Raw genomic sequence first — 21804 nt, forward strand, 5'->3', positions numbered from 1 at the left:
ATTGGGCCGATACGCTTTGAAAAATTTCCCAATAGCTTGAAGAGTTAGATGATTACGCAATCGTTACGCTTCAGATTTTTGCGGTGACTTCTTTCTCGAAGAAGTTGATAAGTTTGGTAGTGAAAAAGGACGTGTTCCTGACAAAAATAAGATTTGAGCCTCAAGGCAGACAGCATGCGGTGTGTTGCTCTCTCAAATGATGCGCCGGGAAAATTTGGTCGTAATTCGCCTTTTTGGGCCAGCTTCGCCGACCTGGCATGCCTACCGGCCCGGCACACCATCAGCCTGTGGCATAGGAAGCAATTCCCGGTGTATATTTCTTATCATCACCATCCCTGTCAATCCCGTCATGGCCAGGGTACGTTGTACATTGTGCCGTTCACCACCTACCCCTAACTTCTCCATTAAATTTTGAAGAATTTTATTTTTATCACTTTTTGTGGCCATTTTTTGGAAAGAATGTAGTATCCAGATGCCACTTTTTTGGTTGTGTAACATTACTAAGTCTGTGGATAGTTAGTGCATTTTCAAAGTACATTGTATTTTCTGACAAAATTAAAAATGTTTTTCAGTCCCAGATTCATGTTGTTTCAATATTTTTGCAATGACTGACCTTCATTGAGATAATACATACATGTATCATACGATAAAAAAAAGTGGCATTAGGTTGCAACATTCTTTCCCCATTTTTCACTCACACTTAACCATAACCCCCTAAGAGTTCATTTGGAGTACAGTACCACATACTACAAAGTACTACAAAAATTATGTACATGTATGCAGGTACCCAAATACTAGAAAATCCTATGAGTGCTGTGCTCACTTATATGCTAAAGTACTGCATACTACAGTTTACTACTAGTAGTATTTTGTAGCGTTAGGTGCGGTTAGGGTTAATAAAATAATATTGATAATGAAAACTAAAATGGTCAACTAATGACAAAACGTTCACGAGTAGGTTGACAAACATAAAAAATATCCCATATCTGGAACCGATTCCTGACATCAATGGTCGGGTACTTGGGTAACTGGTTCCAATGTACATCTCTAGCCAATATCTAGATACATTTAAATTTCAAGTAGAGATGGGTCATTCCATAAATTTGGGGTCCAACTTTGTTTCCTGTTTCGGTTTATTTTACAAAGATTTACATGTATTCAGAACACATTTTTTAACCTACGTGTAACCTCCAGGGTGTATGATAAATTATTCAGGTGTGAGATTTGTCAGGATTTTTCCTGATTTCAGGATTTTTTTGTCAGGATTTGTCCCCTGATTTCAGGATTTGTCCCCTGATTTCAGGATTTGTTGTCAGGACTTTTTCTGATTTCAGGATTTGTTGTCAGGATTTTTCCTGATTTCAGAATTTTTGTCAGGATTTTTCCCTGATTTCAGGATTTTTTTGTAAGGACTTTCCCTGATTTCAGGATTTTTTATCAGGATTTTCCCATCTTTCATTGATGTAAGGATTTTTGTCATGGATTTTTCCCTGATTTCAGGATTTTTGTCAGGACATTTCCTGATTTCAGGAGTGTTTTGTCAGGATTTACCCTGATTTCAGGATTTTTTCCTGATATCAGGAATTTTTGTGAGGACCTCTTGATTTCAGGATTTGTTGTCAGGACTTTTCCTGATTTCAGGATTTGTTGTCAGGACATTTCAGGATTTTTATCTTAGAGTCCTTTGGAAATCCCGAATTCCTTAGTTTTACCATAACTTACGTATTTTAAACGTTCATGTGGAACATATACATGTACCGTCTACACTTCTTTGCCCTTGGGTCCTCAGTGACCCCCAAACCATCCACTTAATTTCTGTGGATTTTTCATTTGCCCCGATCTCACCCCTGATTAGAGTTTGAGAATTCAGAGTTAGGGTTAATGCCTTCTATCTCCATGATCTCCAAGAGTGATCACCTGAAGCAAAGTATGGGAAATTAGACAGGTCACGTGTAACAGGGACCACACAAACATCAATCTTGTGGATCCTGGATTTTATGTATCACTAAACATGAGTGTTTTTATTATTATTTAGTATTTATGTTCACCTTGTAATATTCATTAAATATTTATTTTCAATTCTGAAAAAAAAAAATGTAGGTGAAAACATAAATATTTGCTGGAGTCCGGATGGGCAAACAATTGCTGTTGGAAACAAAGAAGATCTTGTGACCTTTGTGGATGCCAGGTCACATCGTGTCAAGACAGAAGAACAGTTCAAGTTTGAAGTCAATGAAATTTCATGGAACAATGAGAATGACCTGTTTTTCCTGACAAATGGACATGGATGTATTAATGTATTAAGGTAAGCCTGCATGTTACATTTACTATTCTTCCTCTTTTGTTATAGGTAATCATTCTGATTTAAGATTATTTTGGAGTACAGTCAGCAAGCTTTAGTAACACACACACAGCTAAACACACAGCAGCTTTCATAATACCGTACATGTACATACCAGACATTGTAAATCTATTGTCACTGGCCATGAACTTAATTCCTAGAGTGTAAAACAAAACAGATCATACAAATGTTGCAGTCCAGGGGCCATATTCATGAAACCTTACTAAGCCTAGTTGGTTACTAATTAGGCATGTAGTTGCTTACTAAGCCTAGTTGGAAAATATTTGGTAGTCATGAATCATTGCTAACGCTAGTTACATTCTAAGTTTCTTACTAAAATTAGTGTAGATTCAGGGCAACTCTAAGTCACTAGTTAGCAACTATATCATTGTTTGTGGCTCTCCCCCTCCGGTTGCCTTCTTGGACTTGCTCATACTTGACAGGCATTCTCTTGACTCGGAGTTTAATGTGGATAATCTAATTTGAAATCATCCAATGATCTTTCAACCTGTGGAAATCTTGCAAGGTGCTGGCTGAGAATAGCTGCCCATGCATCTTTCTTTTTCTTGTTGGTGTTTGCATCCTTATGCTTAGCATCAATAATATCTTTTTTCAATATCTTTAATTCCTCATACTTGCCTGTCATAAAGGGTTCTCTTCTTGAGAATAATTTGCCTTCCTTGCCCTTTTGCTTTATATGCAATTGCTAGATAATTTGATGTTGATTTACTTACTTGCAGTACACTCTACCACATATAGGCCTTGGTCACTTTATTCCTTCTTTTTTTGGCTAATCCACGCAAGGGCTGGACATGGATAAGCCTAATACACTTGTCACACTATTGTATCTGTTGTCATCACATTCCACACATGCCCACTCCACCCACAAGCACCCAATTCCAGTTACTCCCATATGCAACTTAACAGTCCTAGTATGTAACTAGTAATTTAGCAAGGTTCTTCTAAGGTTTCATGAACAACAATTTAGTTGTCAACTACACAGTAGACCACTAGGCATTTTAGTATCCTACTAAGGCCTAGTTGGCTGCTAATTTAGTAAGGTTTCATGAATATGGGCCCAGGCCAACAATGTCATTTCTTCTGCAAAATCATGTTACCAAAGATTCCTGATTGCCCCAAAATTAAGTAGATCAAGATCTGGCATTACTGTTGATGCTGAGCTATTCGTCAATGAGGTAATAAATTCTCCCCAAACTTGCTTGATATTGATGATCTTAATATGGAGGATGACACTTTGCTGGTGCCCATTGCATGAGAACATGGCCTCATTCTTGGTGTCTAAAACAAATGTACCATTTTTTATGCCCCGCGGCGAAGCCGAAGGGGCATACTGTTTCCGCCTTGTCCTTCCGTGGGTGGGTGTGTGGGTGGGTGTGTGGGGTGGGTGGTGTGTGTGTGTGTGTCCGGACAAATCTTGTCAGCGCGATAACTTGAGAAATACTTAACATATGAACTTCAAATTTGGTTTGTGGATTGTTCTTGGTAATCCTTAGAAGCCTTTTGCATTTGGGGCCAAAAGGCCAAAGGTCAAGTTCACAGTGGCTAAAACAATAGAAATCTTGTCAGCGCGATAACTGGAGAAATACTTAACATATGAACTTCAAATTTGGTTTGTGGATTGTTCTTGGTAATCCTAAGAAGCCTTTTGCATTTGGGGCCAAAAGGCCAAAGGTCAAGTTCACAGTGGCTAAAACAATAGAAATCTTGTCAGCGCCATAACTTGAGAAATAATTAACATATGAACTTCAAATTTGGTTTGTGGATTGTTCTTGGTAATCCTAAGAAGCCTTTTGCATTTGGGGCCAAAAGGCCAAAGGTCAAGTTCACAGTGGCTAAAACAATAGAAATCTTGTCAGCGCGATAACTTGAGAAATACTTTACATGTGAACTTCAAATTTGGTTTGTGGATTGTTTTTGGCAATCCTAAGAAGCCTTTTGCATTTGGGGCCAAAAGGCCTAAGGTCAAGTTCACAGTGGCTAAAACAATAGAAATCTTGTCAGCGCGATAACTTGAGAAATACTTTACATGTGAACTTCAAATTTGGTTTGTGGATTGTTCTTGGCAATCCTAAGAAGCCTATTGCATTTGGGGCCAAAAGGTCAAGGGTCAAGTTCACAGTGGCTAAAACAATAGAAATCTTGTCAGCGCGATAACTTGAGAAATACTTAACATATGAACTTCAAATTTGGTTTGTGGATTGTTCTTGGTAATCCTAAGAAGCCTATTGAATTTGGGGCCAAAAGGTCAAGGGTCAAGTTCACAGTGGCTAAAACAATAGAAATCATTTATTTATTCTGAGATTATAGGGATTAGGGATTAATTCATATAAAACCTACAGAAGACACTAATGCTGTCAATGAATGTTCCATGTGACCAAGGTACATGTAAGTTGATGTTAAAAGAGTGGTGTTATGTCATGGGAACTGTCACCGTTGCGGGGCATTTGTGTTTGTAAACACACCTGACTTGTTTTAATGTTAGCTAGATTTGTTGGTGGACAAACACAGGACTGTTTCGGCATCTTTTTGTGTGACATGTGACATGTAAAGTTTCAAGTATTTAGTTTCATCCAGGAAGGATGTGTTGTTCTTAAATTAGGTTTTGCCCTTCACCGACGTTTAAACACTGTATACTCAGTGTGTTACATGTACCTCCCAAGTGAAAGATGGAAAAAAATCACTCGGGTGGGACTCGAACCCACGAACTCCTGCTTTCTAGTGCAGATGTCTTACCACTCGACCACCGAGCTAACGGGATCGGTTGGCAGATTCGAACCAGCCAACCGAAGGGGTCATGTGATTTTGCATGTAATAATAAAAATGAAGACCATGGATAAATTCTATCCACTGCAAACGTCAAGTTCAGGTTTCTCATGGTTGATTTTATTTTGATTTTCAAAGATTAAATCTTTTAATAATTAATGTGATGTCACGTGACCCAAGATGACATCATCGTGACGTTGCTTCAATTTCATCTACAACACATCCTGGTCTCGGTACATACATGTACCAACTTTCAACCCCATCGGACCTGTAGCACTTCAATGACATCAAATTTCACAAAGAATTCCCTGAATGTCATTTTGAATTTTTTTTTTTTTCTTCGGAAATGATCACTTTCTCCGATGTCTACATATAGAGCAAATTGCAGTCTTGTGTGCAGGTGCACAAGAGCCAAACTATATATCAGTAGTGGTTGGCTGTTTCGGCAATCAGCCGATACCGGCTTTTTTGTTCCTTAAGATTTTTTTTTGAGACTCCTGTCCATAGCATTTGAACACGTTTTCATCGTAGAAGGCACTTGGGCACTAAAATCAATCCAATTGCCTGTATACACGGCACACACTTAGACCAGCATCTGAAGATGTGTGCCAAACATTTACGTCATAATGATGTCATCACGAGTCACGTGACATCACATTTATGCATATTTTGAAGGCCTACAGGTATATCTCTAGAACTACAGGTCCGATTGGCTTCAAAGAGGTTAGCACCTAGACTGGGATGTTATAGATGAAAAATGAAGTGATGTCATCATGGGTCATGTGACAAAAGCTGTGAACTTCTTTTCAACGATGTATGCTCTGGCTAAGTTGTTAACCAGACATCATAAAATGTTACAGCACCCTCTAAAGGCAGGTTGAAAAATGTTTAAAATGAATAATCAGTTGATGAGTGTGGCGAAGTTGCTGAAATCAGTTTTACAGAGATGCCAACATACACGATTTGGGCGTAGCAAAAGCATTGCGATCGTTTAGAGGTTTCTTACCACCAGGTTCGAGCGGCGAGCCGCGAGCTGCGACTGACTATTTGACAACCACTAGTCGATTTTCCATGGTAACCTATGCGCGAAATACATATTGGGTACCAGGCAAAATCGACCAGTGGTTGACAAATAGTCGCCACGGGCGGCGAATTCGCATATATGTACATGTACATGTATAAATGTATGTACACATCCGCGTTAGACTCGATTGCCAGAAACCAGCCTCACTCTAGACTTGATTTCAAGTCTGAGATCGCGGTTGCTTCGCGCAATATTTTGCAAAAGTTAACTTTATACAGTACCACTGTGCTATCATTCAATATTTGCTCCATAAGCCAAAAGAGGGCGCTATTTATGATATGGTTATGGAGAAAAACCCACGATCACAGACTTAAAACCAAGTCTAGTTTTACGCATGCGGGGCGTGATTGTACCCAGTGATTTTTATTGCAATACAGAATAGTGAGTGTACGTATGGGGAACGAAGTTGCCGCACTGCTTTACAGGTACGACGTACTGTATGTAGCTAGCTGTGCAAGTGCGTGCACTACAGTATACATTGTACTACAACGGAGCTTGCATCAATTCGCCATCGAAGCTTAGCCCGGGAAAGCTGGAATAATGGAGACTCCTCTGAAAAAAAAGGAAACTTTCGGAGTACACAACTGAGTGGCCTGTAATCGTGCGATCTAAGCTTGATGGTTTCCATGCATTCTGTGTTCTTTGCAAGTGCGACTTCAGCGTCAGGCATGCAGGCAAGAACGACGTGGCTAAGCATATTAACACTGCAAAACACAAGTCTTACCAGACGGCTGTTGAGTCCACAAAGTCCGTTGCCGGGTATTTTACGTCGGCTAAAGATAACACTTAACAGCGTCATGGACGCTGAAGTGCATTGTGTCGACTTCATGGTGGAACACAATCATCCCTTGACCTAATGTGCTCGGCGATGCAGGCCCATATGCTGGGGGGATTATGGGGCTTCAAACAAACTCTAGGAAGATTTTCATACGCGGACAATGCTTATTATTCCCTATAGTGACCTACATTGTACAGCCATGAAATGCAATGACAAGTCATAAAAAGTCGAATTTAGCATTGACAAAAACGAAGCATTTACTTAGAAAACACTTAGAGTCTACATCACTCTACTTACCTGTAGAGCGAATACTACCTATGCATTGTTCCCTATGCCGGCAGGCAATTTGCTAAGAGTTTTACACACAATAGCGCCCTCACGTGTCCTACCCACGACGCCCTGTGACATGCGCACTACGTTAGCGTCCTCTTTTTCTCTTAGCAGCAGGCGAGATATATCGTGAAATTTCAATCGACCTGCATTTCACTGTTTTATTTATGCCTCTTTGCTGGGAGAAAGCTATTTATAAGAAATAAAGAGAAAGTGTTTATTGTAGAGTTATTATAGTGAGTTATTCTAAGTGAAGTGAAGTAAGAAATGAGTAAATCTAGGAAGTTGGGGAGGACTGGGTGTGTCGCTAATGGAGGGACGTACATCCCACCAGACAAGCCCGAGTTCTCGGGGGACTGCACCGGTGATGGTACGTCACCGCGGCAGCAGTCCCCTAGTCAGCCCCTTCAGCCACTGCCGCTGTCGGAGCTGACGGACCCGTTGACCAAGCGGGGGGCCGTACAACCCCACCGTCTTCGGTCAATATTCACGGGTCCGCCCAGCTGAAGGGGAAACGCACCGGCAAGACAAGGAAATTGTCTGAAGCCGGGGCAGTACCCAAAAAGGGACGTGCGGCAAAAGGTGGCTCCACTACGGGGCGCACCGTGCCCGTCCCTGGCCCGTCTACGGGGCACACACAGCCGGAGGAAGTACTCCTCCATGGCTCAGTGCACCCAGGCCCACCCAGCCCTGTGATTACCACGATGCCTGGGGATGGGCTGTTATATGGCCGGCTCGACCGTGCAGCACCCGCCTATGTTACCGGCGCGGGGGCGCTGTCGGCCACCCGGGCTATTGATCGCATAGAGCCGACTCCCTGGGATTCCCCCGGAGCGTTAATGCCCGGAGTGTTAACGCTGCGCTCTGAGGGCCATGCCTCTACATCGGATTGCATTCATTGGCATCCCCGTGTCCCCGCAATCCTCGGAAACTACTCGGAGTCGATCTTCAAAAAGAAAAAAGCGAAAAAGAACCGCCGTTCCCGCCGTTCTTCGACGAGTTCTAGCGGGTCATCCGGTCGATCACACTGTGGGAAACGCCACAAGGGTGGCGACCCGATTTTTGCGCAATGATTTTTTGGAGGCTTTTCACTCCCTCGCGGCCTCATTGTCGGGCCGGCAGGGAGACTACAGTCTCAGCTGGATGACTCCGGGCCAAAGGGACATACCCCACACGGTTAGCCGTGCGCTGGAGTCCCCTCCAGAATTACAGCCCCCACCCGCAAGTCATCACGGCCGTGGTGGGGTGAATACAGACCAGCGGACAATGTCGCGCACGGAGAGCCGTGCACCGGTGTCCCCGCCCGGTATTAGTTTACACCCATCGGTGTCACTAGAGTCCGAGCGGGGCTCGATACCGGGACACCATGACAGCGCTGCTTCGCCCCCGAGGCCTGGTTCCCATTCCCCGGTGACAACTTGCCCCCCGTACTCTGACAACTCGTCGGACGAGAGGGAATTGACCCCCACCATGCAACGCCTATCGGTGGCTGAGACCGAATTCCGCTTGGGATATGATCAGGGTTCTGAATCTCCCTGCTGTTACCGAACCTCCTCCTCCTGAGCGTCAGTCGTTCAAGAAGAGATTGGGACCGATGGCATAACCGGTCCGGGCTTTTCCCACGATGCCGCTGGACCGCGTGTGTGTTGACCATATAGACGGGATAATGCACGCAAAGACATGGAGTGCCTACGCTAAGCACGTAGACTCTTATTATCATTTTCCCCATGGGGATTTTGAGAAATCTTTTTCAACTCCAGTCTTGCCGGACTCGGCCATCGACAAACTCGCCGCTGACCGAGGGACAGCTTCCTCCAAGGTTCCCTTTACGGACAAGACCCGTGGAAAGCTAGAGGATGTCACCCGTAGAATGGACTCGGCGGCACGCATGGGTATGTGTGCGACGTCTTTTCTTCTTCTCCTGTCCGAGTACCTGGCCCTGGGGTATGAAGAAGACTCGGTGATACCAGCCGACATGATGGTGGCAGCTCTCCATTACCTTGTTCGCGGCCTATGCTCCACTCTCGACCAGTTCGCTAGAGTGTCGACCTTGGCAACATCGTCACGCCGCGCCAATGTGCTAGATGCGCTTTTCCTTCCTTCACCTGGAGCACGTAAGCGTCTCGACAACCTTCCGCTCTCAGGCCCGGACTTATTTTCTGGTAAGTTCCAGGAGGCCATGGAGGCCGAAGCAAAGCGCCTCAAGGCCACCGAGAAAATTAATCTCAAGAAACCGGCCGAGCAGAAAACCGCGGATAAGACAAAGAAACGGCCCTCTTTTGTCATTCCCCGGCGCCGCCCCCCGGTCAGAGCGGCCCGTGGTGGATTTCGTGGGCGCGCCGATAAGACGGCCGGCCCACGTTTTTCACAACCACATACCGGACAACAGCGTCCCCAGTCGGGACGCGGTTTCCGTGCGCCCACTCCCCGGTACACCGGGGCGTGGCGCAAGTGACTTATGCGTCTCCGAGCGGCCTCCCACCGATGGACCTGTGGGAGGCCGCCTTCAGGAGTTCGTGGGGTCCTGGGTGCAGGTGACTTCCGACCGGTGGGTCCTCGAAACGATCAGCAGCGGTTACACGCTCGAGTTTACGAGGACCCCCCCGTCGGACATGCTTATTCGGACAACGCCCGTACCGCCCGACACAGCAAAACGCCGCTCCCTCGAGGGGGAGATCGATGCCCTCCTTCTAAAGAGAGCAGTTCGTGTTGTCCCCCAAGGGGGGGACCCGGGCAGGTTTCATGTCAACCTTCTTCTTGGCCCCCAAGAAGGAGGCCGGCGTGTGGCGTCCAATACTGAACTTAAAACCCCTCAACAAGTTCATACGTCCCAAACGTTTCCGCATGGAGACGTTACGGACCATTCTCGAATCGATCATAACGCCAGTGTGGGCGGCCAGTATAGACCTGAAAGACGCGTACTTTCACCTACCGATCAGGCCGGAGCACTGCAAATTCCTACGTTTCCAATACAAAAATATACTGTACGAATTTGTGGTGCTCCCGTTCGGGTTGTCCACTTCTCCGCGGGTGTTCACCCGGATCGTGAAGACGATCAGGGCGGCACTGCGGCGACGAGGGGTCATGATATTCATGTACCTCGACATTTGGCTAGTAGTGGGTCGTTTGCGGGGGGAGACGGAAGCGGCGCTCCAACTAACATGGCACCTTGCTTCCGACCTCGGATTTCTCATCCAGTCCCCTCAATCCCATCCAGTCCCCTCGCAGGTTCCCACCTTTCTAGGTGCATCCTTCGATCTTTGCAGGGGACTAGCCCGTCCATCGGAGGACTGCCTGCTGAACCTTCGGCAGTGCGTGTCCCACTTCCTCCCGACGGTAGTGGCTCCGGCCCGAGCCTGGCTCAGGCTGTTGGGCCTTATGGCCAGTTTGGTGGACTTGGTGGATTTTTGCAGGTTGAGGATGAGACCAATTCAACTTCACCTGCTTTCATTCTACAAACCCCGTTGGCACCCGATCGACCATCTGGTGCCCACTACGTCTTGGCTAGTCCCCCACCTTCGTTGGCGGCTAGTCGAGGCCCATATAACGCAGGGCCGCGTTTTCCGCCCGCCCCGCCTGTCGGTACTTATCACGACCGACGCGTCAGGGTACGGCTGGAGGCGACAGGTGGCGGGCGTGTGGGGCCCCGAACATCAATCATCCCACATCAACGTCCTGGAAATGCTGGCAGTCGCCAACGCACTAAAACATTTCCAGTCGGACGTCAGAGGGCAAGCAGTCCTGGTACGATGCGACAATGCCACAGTGGTGGCATACATCAATCACCAGGGGGGCACTCGGTCAGGCCATCTGTGTGCACTAACGTGGGATCTCACCCTCTGGTGCATACATCACGGGATAGCACTGTCGGCATTCCACATCCCGGGCGAAGAGAACGTCACAGCCGACGCTCTCCCCAGAGGCTGGATCGCCCCGACAGAGTGGTCGCTGCTCCCATAGGTGGCTCAGTCGATCTTCTGACTAATCGACCGGCCTCATGTGGACATATTCGCGTCGCGAATGAACAATCAGCTACCGATCTTCTGCACGAGGGGCCCAGATCCCAACGCGTGGCAGACCGATGCACTGTCGGTGCGGTGGGACGGCCTCATTGCCCCGTTCTGGCCCCGCCAGCCGTGGTTCCCCCGGCTCGTCCAACTCTTGGTTCACCGCCCGGTAATTCTACCGAGGAGGGCCGATCTCCTTTATCAGCCCAGCTCGGGAATCAGTCTCCAGGCTCCGGGGGATCTTCACCTGACGTCCTGGGTATTGTCACGCGATCCCTCTGCTCAGCAGGCCTTTCGCGACGAGCTGCAACAATTGCAGCCCAGTCCCGCAGAGCCTCAACCAGAAAGGTGTACGATAGCCGACTACGCCATTTCTTTAAATGGTGCAGACGGCAATCCATTCATCCCCCCAATACTTCTGTAGGGGAAGTGGGGGATTTCCTCCTATACCTTTTTAACAGTGGGCTCACGACGGCCACGGTCAAAATTTATCGATCGGCCGTTGCCGCGATCCATCAGGGGTTTCCGGACGGTTCTTTCGTTTCCGGCAACCCTGCAATTAGCCAACCTTTAAAGGGGATGTTTAATACTCGTCCCCCAGTACGCACATTAATCCCATCTTGGGACCTCTTCAGTGTACTATCCACACTGGCGAAGGCTCCTTTTGAACCAATGGATTGCTCACTTTGTTACAAATCTCCATCAAAGTAGTTTTTCTGTTGGCTGTCGCTACGTCCCGACGACGTAGCGAACTACACTCATTATCGGTGCAGACAGGACACATCCGGTGGGAACCGGGAGGTGTCCGCATGATCCCTACGGCCGGTTTTCTTGCAAGTTGGAAGCCTTTACGCCCCCAGACATCTTTGTCCCGGACATCAAGTCTTTTTCGACCGAGACAAACGACAAGCTTTGGTGCCCAGTTCGAGCACTTAAGTGGTATGTCAACCGAACGAAGTCACTTCGTACGGGACACGGAAAATTGTTCATCACAACGACCCCGCCCTATGGGCCGGCTTCCCGCGATACAATCACCCGCTGGATCGTGACAGCCATCCGTTCCGTACTGGGCGGCTGGCCAGCGACCGAGGGACCCATTTGAGCGCATGAGGTCAGGGGAGTGTCCACCTCGTGGGCCTTTTTTAAGGGTGTCCCCCTAGGTGACATCGTCAAGGCAGCCTGCTGGAAGAACCCTAACACGTTCTCCGAATGCTACCTGAAGGATGTCCTCCAGGCAGATGGCAAGGCTGGAAGAGAAGTGCTGAAGGCGGCCAGTCGAGCCTCACAGAAGCACTAACGGGTGAGCATATAAATATATATTTCTATGGGCATTAAGTCTAATGAGGTGTACCTATCATGTGTTTATCCCCATAATGGTGACACCCCCCTGACCTTTTGCACACAAGCTTTTTGGGTTCCACCTACGAGGTGAAGCCTAGAGCGTCTTGGGTGTTTGGTTTTTGTTTGGTGGTGTTTGCCTTCGGACACGCCTCATGTCCTACACCCCTGTAGACATACGGTAATTCGCATATACCCTCCGCCTTACTCGGTGCGAGTCTATGCATAGGTAGTATTCGCTCTACAGGTAAGTAGAGTGATGTAGACTCCCCCCCCCCCCCCCCCAAGTAGTGTGGTTGGGGTCTGCGAGCGAATACTTACCTGTAGAGCACCCCTCCCTCCTTCCCCACTATACTCGATTCCTTGAGTGCTTACGCAGGTAACGCTTGAGAAAAAGAGGACGCTAACGTAGTGCGCATGTCACAGGGCGTCGTGGGTAGGACACGTGAGGGCGCTATTGTGTTTAAAACTCTTAGCAAATTGCCTGCCGGCATAGGGAACAATGCATAGGTAGTATTCGCTCTACAGGTAAGTATTCGCTCGTGGGGGGGGGGGAATTTTTCAGAGCAGTCTCATAGGGTTTGTGCACAGGGTGTTGTAACGAGTTCCACTCGGAAGTATAAAAAAAAATTACTTTTGATGACACACCCCCTCAAAAATCTTGCCTCCAAGCTGAAAACACAAGCAAATTTGATTTAAAAAGTCAGGGAAAGTGGCCCTGAAATGCCTCAGATTTCACCACAGAGCATCTGGAGTCCAAAATTTTCCGTGGCCCTTGAGCGGGCCCCGTAGTCACTGTAGTGATAAGGAAATAGCCCAAGCTGTTGAAAATGAAGCAATTTTGACAAGAAATTCCTCAGTCAAGTTAGTAGACTGGGGTTATCATCAGCGGTATCAGAAATGCTGTGGACAAAACGTGATCATGATGGAGGTACATGTAGGTCGGCATGGTTGGATGGGTTTCACCTACACTAATATTTTGCCTTTGGAATGTCCACAATAACCGCATTTCAAAATTTGTGGTGCTAAAAAAAAAGCTATGTACTCTACAAATCGCCTTTTTTTAACATATAATCGCTTGCATGCTTGCACGCGAGGTCAAAAGGTCAAATTAAACACCGCCGCCATATTGTGGGACAACGATCCACCGCGCAGCTTGAAACTAAAGGTTACGCCATGGTTACACATACCGGTAATGGCAGGACAACTGAAGACTTCGATTAAATTGTCAACATATATGCTGACTGCCTACCACCTTCAGAGAAAGCAAGATACATAAAGAAAGCAAGCCATGTTGGTATTGACCCTTATGTCATTCCAAAATGTGAAAAATCCTCCCAACTCGCAGACCTGCCCGAACTCAATTCAGTGGACGTGATGGCGTACCTTATTCATGCCCCGAGCCCGTACACATCGGAAAATTTCCGTAACTATAAATCGTCAGAGGCGTACAACCAGTTCCTCAATGGATGGGTTTCGGATGTGGCAACTTACAAATTAATTGGTCGGAACAACACAAGAATAGTGACAGGACAGGTAAGATATTTATCGGACTTTTTACGCTAAACAATTATACTGTCCGTGCCGCCATCATCATGATCATGGGCATGGCCATGATTTGGGTACATACTCGGGTTGGCGGCCAGTGCGGCACCATCCCGCATACACGTACTGTTTATGTGGAAAACGGTTGCTCATTCCCACGGTTTCAAGTTGTTTTTTTCTTGACTGACAAAACAGCGATGTAATGAGGTAGTGATGGTGAACTGAAAAGAACTGTCTCAGTGTATAATAATTAATACCCTGGATGAAGGTTATTTCCGTTTGGAACAAAAAGTCCCTGATGTGAGAGATGATGACCAGGATGACTGATACCTTCACTTGTGCAAAATTAAATTTGGACACGTCTGAAGCAGACAGCAAAATGGCCGCCGTCCAAATGAGTTGTGCACAATTGTGGTTTTTTTTTCAATATTTTTATTTCATGAGGAAATAAAGGTATCGCAGTTAAATTTTGGATATTTTGTATTGGCTGAACATATGTATTACAAAATGTATGCACTCCAAGGATTTACAGAGACCTTTACTTAATTGTTTTACAAAGTCTGCACTACGTTTTACTCCTAACATTGTTTAATGCACGGTCCCTATAAATCATTATTTGACCCTCAATTCTCATTTCAAAAGCCATGTACTTTAAGTTTCTTTTTAAAGTGGGATTAAATGGTGATGATTGCAAGAGAGGTTCTGTTATGTCAGACCTAGTGACAATATGGTTCTCTAATCTTCTGGAATGTAGGTATGTTTGAAAGTAACATTTTTTGTTCTGAGAAAACTATTGTGTGCACATCAAGGAATATTTGTGTGGTCCTTGATTGAATATGCCTTCTTTTTGCTTCCCTCAATTCTGTCAATCTTCAGGTAATGCACTCACAAACACCAGGTGCTAAACCTTACCAGGCGTGGTGTGTTGTAGACAGCCCTGGAAGTATTCGCAGCGCACACTGCAATTGCAAAGCAGGCCTCGATGAAACTTGCAGTCATGTATCTGCTGTTCTATTTGCCATTGACGCTGGGATTCGCATCAGAGAAAAATCAACCCCCACAATGGTCAAAGCTTACTGGATGCAGCCAGGAAAAAGGGAACTTGATGCACAACCACTTCACAGCATTGACTTTTCTTCCTCCAAGGCTAAAAAGAGGAGGGCAGACCGTGAAATTGACCACAACGCACATGAGGTGATTTCAGTAACCTGTTCTAACACACAACCTGATCGGATGACGAAGAGTGTAATTGCTGGACCGACTGAGGATGAACTTAGTTCCTTCTTGCACAGTCTTTCAGTGTCAGGCATCAAGTGTGCGGTGCTTTCAGGGTTTGAGCCTTATGCAGATGCATTTGTTCCAGTTGAGCAGAAGAAGGAGTTTCCTGTGATACTGACTGACCTGGCCGATCCCAAAAACTTTCACATGAACTACACTGATTTGCTCAGGAAATGTAATGAAATTAATATTACAGTGTCTGCAGAAGCTTCTAAAAATGTGAAGGCGGAAACAAGAGACCAGTCAAAATCCAAGATGTGGTTTCGCTATCGTGCTGGTAGAGTCACCTCCTCCAGGCTCGGTGCAGTTTGCAAGACCAACCCAGCAATGCCAGCTATGAGTCTCATTAAATGCATTTGCTTTGCTATCCAGACATACTGAAGTTCTCTTCACAAGCCACAAGATGGGGATGCTGTCATGAAAAGGAGGCCATTGAAATATACACCGCACAGATGATGCAGACACATGAAAACATCAAGGTGGAAAAGAGTGGTCAGGTTCTGAACACCATGTATCCATTTTTTGGTTCTTCACCAGATGGGATTGTCAACTGTAGCTGCCATGGAAAAGGTTGTGTGGAGGTCAAGTGCCCATACTGCAAGCGAGGCCAAACCATTGATAAAGCTGCAACAGATCCACAGTTCTATCTGCAAAAATCAGACAGTGGGGAACTCGAACTTCGCAAAACACAACTACATGTACTACTACCAGGTTCAATCTAACATCAATGAGGTATTGTGACTTTGTTGTGTGGACAAGCAAGAACAACAGCCTGCACATTGAACGACTACAACCAGATACACTGCTATGGCAGGAAGCAGTGCAAAGAGCTGAGCACTTTTTCAGGGTAGCCGTCTTGCCTGAATTAGTTGGCAAGTATTTTACAAAAGTTCGAGATGTTGAGAATCAGGAATTTCACATAACATGTGGCCCAACAAGTTCATGCTACTGCGAAAAGCCATCAGAGGGTGACATGGCCAAATGTGGAAATCCAACATGCAAATGAAGAGAGTTTCATTTGAAATGCCTCGTACTAAAGAACATGCCTAAAAGGAAGTGGTTGTGTCCACAGTGCAGAGGACTTCCTCAGTTCAGGTGCAAAAATAAGAAATGTCAGCATGAATCTCTCTTGTCTGAATCACTTCATGTGACAGAAGAATGAACTTTGCTGTACATGCAAAATATTGATACCATGTTTTCAGCAAAACATTACATTTGACATTCAGCTGATGTATATGTTTAGGGATGGCCAACAACTCCATTTCCGTTTTGGGTTTTGGAGGCTTTTTGTGGGGAATGTATTTTTGTTGTTCCTGAAGTCAAAAGGAGACACATTGTCTTTGCCAGTTGTAGTTTTCATTCATAATGCCACCTAAAAAGGCATTTTGTTATAAATGTAAACGTGTCTATTCTACAGTTTACTGAAGAAGATCCCATCTGTGTATACCCTAGCTCAAAACCTTGATACACCATTGACAAGTTGCTAATTGGTGTAGGTGAACAATTTTGCTTATTTTCTGTTTGAACAGTTTTGAAACAGCAGGTCTTTCTTTTCTGGGGATGCACTTGTAAAATGTTGGGTTTTGGTCTGCTAACCCTCCTACTTTAGCTGGCAAATGAGGAAACACAGTGTCACCAGTCAAAATCATTTAATGGGCTGCTTTTTCTAACAGAACATCCACAGGCCTGTGCTGGGGAAAGGGGATGCTGTAGTTGCTTATGCACACCCCCCCCCCCTCCCCCAATAAGAATGAAACCAGCAAGGATTTTTTTTCCAATCGCCAAATAACACAATTTGGACTGAAATTTAGGAAAGCCAAAAATAAAACACGAAATCCAAACTGTGTTACAAAATTCTTCTCTTTTATAAATTGCTGCCTACACTTACATGTATGGTCACGCAGGCCCCCCCCCCCCCCCCCCATCCCACCCCAGCTGGAAATCCTGAAAACAGGCCTGTTCCTTGCTTACGTCGCATAGGAAATACATTTTATTTTGTTTGAATATGACTGCTCAAACAGTAGGAGGGCTTAAGGAAGGCAGTGGGAGGGGACATCTGCACCAAAACTTGTTGAGGTTTCAGGTATTGGTTATGACAGCTTATGGAAACATTCTCATCAACAACCCTCGCCCCTCAGGATCCCCTAACAAATCCCAAGGAGACTGTTAATCTACTAGGAAATATGTATTTTTTTAAAGTTACTTTCGGGGAATAAAATTTTTGTTCGTCAAGTCAAATGGAGATACATTGTCTTCTAAAGCCATTTCTAGCTTTCATTGATAATGACAAAACATTAAATCCCAAAAGTGTTCCAAGATTCTTTCCATATAAAAATTGCTGCCTATGCATTATGGTCTTGGCTTTAGAAGACAAGCTGTAAACAACTTCTATTCTACAGTTAACTGAAAAAAAATGCAAGAGTAAAACTTGACATTAATGTAATTGTGCAAACCTCAGAACAAGAAAAAGAAACAGCTCAAAATGATAACTCTAGGTCTACTTCACTCTACTTACCTGTAGAGCAACACTACTTATGCATATTCCCCCTACCGGCAGGTATTTTCGCTAAGAGTTATATACAATAGCGCCCTCTGGCGCCCTACCCATAACACCCTGCGGCATGCGTGCCTCGTGAGCGTCCTCTTTTCTCTTAGCGGCAGGTCGGGTAGGACGTGCGTGAAATAGCTCGCTGTTTGCCTCGTCATTTACTACCCTTTTTTGCGTTTAAGAGAAGTATTTAATAAAAGAGTTAGTAATCATTAGTTTGTAGAGTTTCATCATCTTCTTGGTTTCATTTATTTCATAAATATGAAGCGTTTGGGGAGGGCCGATCTGTCACTAACCGTTAGGGAGAGCTTTCCCACGGGACGGACCGAGTTCTCGGGGGACTCTGCCGTTAACGCTCCGACGTTACCGCGGCAGCAGTCTCTCGTCCGGCACCCTCAGCCACAGTCGGCTGGGGGAGTTGGCAGTTCCGCCGATCAGTTAAGGGGACCTCGGTCACCTTCTCGGGTCAACTCGGGCGGAACACCCAAACTAAAGGCACACTCCGGCAAGGTTCCCCTAAAACATATCGCCTGTGCCGGAGCAAAGCCTAAGAAGGGCCGTCAGGGCAAGCGTGGCTCGGCAACGAGCGCCGCTTTGGCACCTAGCCCTCCCCCGATCACGGGGCAGCCCGAGGGGACTAGCCGTCACACTTCGGTGGGCTCTAGTCACCCGTGCCCTCCCGACACAGTGCCGAACACCACTGGTTGTCGGGATGGGCTATTGCACGGGCTACCGGTCCGTCCAGCGCTTGCTCAGCCCACGGCGCCTGAGGCGCTGTCGGCCGGGTGCATTATGAGCGATACGGAGCCGGTCGCCCCGGGGGATCCCGGGCCGACGGCCCCCGTGCTAGCTCTCTCAGAGGGACTACTCTCGTCTTCGGATTTTTTCCGTTGTTCGGGAGTCCCGATGCCCCAGGTGTCTTCCGATTTCCTTGGACACACCTCGGGGCCGTTCTTCTACAAAGAAGAATAAGAAGAAGAAGGTTGCACGTCGATCGCACCGTTCTTCTTTGGGTTCTGACGACTCCTCTGACCGGTCCCGCCTGGGCAAACGCTCCCGGGGGGAGGACGCGGTTTCTAGAGCAGATTTCCTGCAAACTTTTCAGTCGATTCCCGATACGCTATCGGCTATGTTGGCAGACCGCCGGGCGGGCCCTATTGGGGGGCCCCCTGCAGCGGTGGACTACGGCCCACAACCATCGGTCGTTGGGCCCGCATCGCAGTCTTCAGTCACCGGTCACGCTTGGGTGACCCGTGAACAAAGGGACTTACTGCACAGTTAGCCGTGCTCCTGGAGTCTTTATCTGCAGTGAATACTTCATAGTCCTCATTCATTGGTCACGATTGCGTGGCCCAAGCACGACGAGGTACATGTACAAAAATGAAAAAACACATGTTCATACATGTACATGTACACATGTATACCACACATGGTTGCGCGCTATACCGGAAGCCCGGCCTACGGCGAACGGGACTTCACATTCGCCGGCCGTGGACCACGGTCGCGTGGTCCAGAGACAACGGGACCTACCGCACACAGTTAGCTGTGCGCCAGGATCCCCGCTTGTGTTGAGTTTTCACCATAATATTATGTATATTATCTCCGAGGGTGTTGCCCAGCCACTACCGCGTGGTTCTGTACAACTAGTCCCTCCAGACGGCTCTCAGTCATCGGGGTCATTTTGGCCTTCGCATTCGGCTGATTCATCCGACAATGACGGAGAATCAGACCGGTTGCAATGGCTGTCCATCGCGGAAGCGAAATTCCGTTTGCTGCAGAGGGACATTACACGGGTATTTAAATTACCCTCCGCCGATGAGCCCCCTCCGCCCGATTACAAAAATTTTCAAATCAAGCGCAGGACGGGCTCCAAATCTAACAATGACAAGGTGTTCCCCATACCTCCGTTGGATCAAATGTGAAACACATCGACAACGGACAAAGTGGTGTCCTTTTCTCAGGCGGGAACGGTTTTATTATTTTTCTAATCCGGCCGAGTTTGTTGCACCGATCCCACCGCGGCATACGCTACCTGGATGAGGACTCGGTTTTTCGGCCCACTCATTACAAGCCTTGCAATTGTTCTCGGCTTTATTATCGGTCATACATGTACATGTATACGTTTTATACACGTACATGTATTGCCAGGCGGGCACGTTAATGAAACGTCCGTCTTCGTTCAGTTGCGAGCCGTGAACTCTGTAGCCCTCTACATTAAACACGGTTGGGTGACTCGAGGACAATGGGACACACCGCGCAGTGCTTATAGCCGTGCGGCGGTGTTTCTTGCTGTACTGAGATCGCTACATTTTTCATGTACATTGTACATGTGTGCATTACTTGTGTATGTACACTGTCCATTGTCTCCGAGGGAGTTGTTCAACAGCTGACTGTGGCCGTGTGCAACTCGTCCCTTCAGATGTGTTTTACGGTTCTCGTTTACGGGGTCTATTCGACTCTTGCAGGCATGTTGTGGATCACATTCGAAAGATTGTGCCTGTATTCAAACTGCCTGCTGCTCTTCAAGCAATAATGGGATCATTACCGTTTTCCGTTAGCGAAATTCGGTATTTTTGTTGTTGTTGTCACATCTTCCCTCTTCAATGCAGCTAAGTACAAGCTGCCAGCAGTAGAGGGACCCCATTATTCAAGTGGCTCTTCGTAAATAATACTTGCAGAAGCTTGAATACACTTTGCAGTGGAATAATAAAGTGGGTTCGGCGATACGCGTTCAGCCTCCCTCTTTACCCTCATTAAGTACATTAGGTTTAATGTTTTAATCTTGACTCGACAGTCTTAGCGGACGTGTTGACCGCTATTTTCTTTATCAATTTCACAGTCTGCACTCAGTACTCTATAATTTTACACGAGTGCAGACCCTAGCAATCTTGGCCCGCCGGGGTAACATGATTGATGAACTGTTTCTCCCGTCAAAGGGCGCCCGCCAAAGATTCGGGTCCCACCTTTTAAATTTTTAACGGACAAAGATCTTTTCTTTTGCGGTGGATATCGATGTTTACATCCATATTGGTCGATGTCGACTACATGTGGGCCAGCGCAGGTGAAGAACAAACAGTTTGTTTTCTCAACTGCATACCTCTTGAAGATGGCCCAGATGTTTTTGTGTGGCCGTGCTAGCAACATTTGCTGTACGCCATGCCACATAGGATAATGTAACAACGATTTCGATTCGGCTTCAGTTGTTTTGATGATTTCCATAAGTGACCTACCTGACTCATGACGACCTCCACCCATCTGTCTCGTAGGAGCTCGTCAGAGAGATTTTGAGGCTGACATCAATAACATCGGGCCAGCACAGTGTTGCGCCCGTCTTGTATTTCCCTTGGAAAGATGTTGATGAGATTTAGTCGACTGTCTAACACATCAGCATGGGGAATGAGCCCTGGCCTGAGGGGTACACAACTGCAACTCATTTTCAGGCCAGAGCACTGAGAATTTCACGGTTTTCAAACCAAGATTCTCGCTGCAACTTCATGGTGGCTCCATCCAGCCATTTTTTCGCCTCACTCCTGGCCTCTGCTCAGATAGTAAAGGCGATATGACTGCGCCGTGGAAACAAAGATTGGTGGCATTCACCTATTTGCTTGTATCGGCCCAGTCCTCACTGCATTCAGTGCAGGCCATGACCTGACTTGTGCAGTACCTCCTGTGATTCGGCGTTGCCAACCTCACAAGGGTGGGCCTCTCACAGATTGCAGCCTAATTCATTAACTGTCATGGCGAACATGTTACCCTGCCAGTTAACGGCCC

General features: G+C 46.6%; 1 protein-coding gene across 1 annotated transcript in view; it reads left to right on the forward strand.

Annotated features, from left to right (window-relative positions):
- Positions 1-2035: 2035 nt before the first annotated feature.
- Positions 2036-21804, forward strand: part of LOC119734673 (THO complex subunit 3-like) — a gene marked incomplete at its 5' end in the record, with an annotated part of 62266 nt that continues 42497 nt past the window's right edge. The window contains one exon of the mRNA XM_038208200.1: positions 2036-2305. Coding sequence (XP_038064128.1) covers positions 2036-2305 — 270 coding nt within the window. The remainder of the gene's footprint in view (positions 2306-21804) is intronic.

Source organism: Patiria miniata, unplaced genomic scaffold, assembly GCF_015706575.1.
Source record: "Patiria miniata isolate m_02_andy unplaced genomic scaffold, ASM1570657v1 HiC_scaffold_10, whole genome shotgun sequence".
Classification (NCBI taxonomy): domain Eukaryota; kingdom Metazoa; phylum Echinodermata; class Asteroidea; order Valvatida; family Asterinidae; genus Patiria; species Patiria miniata.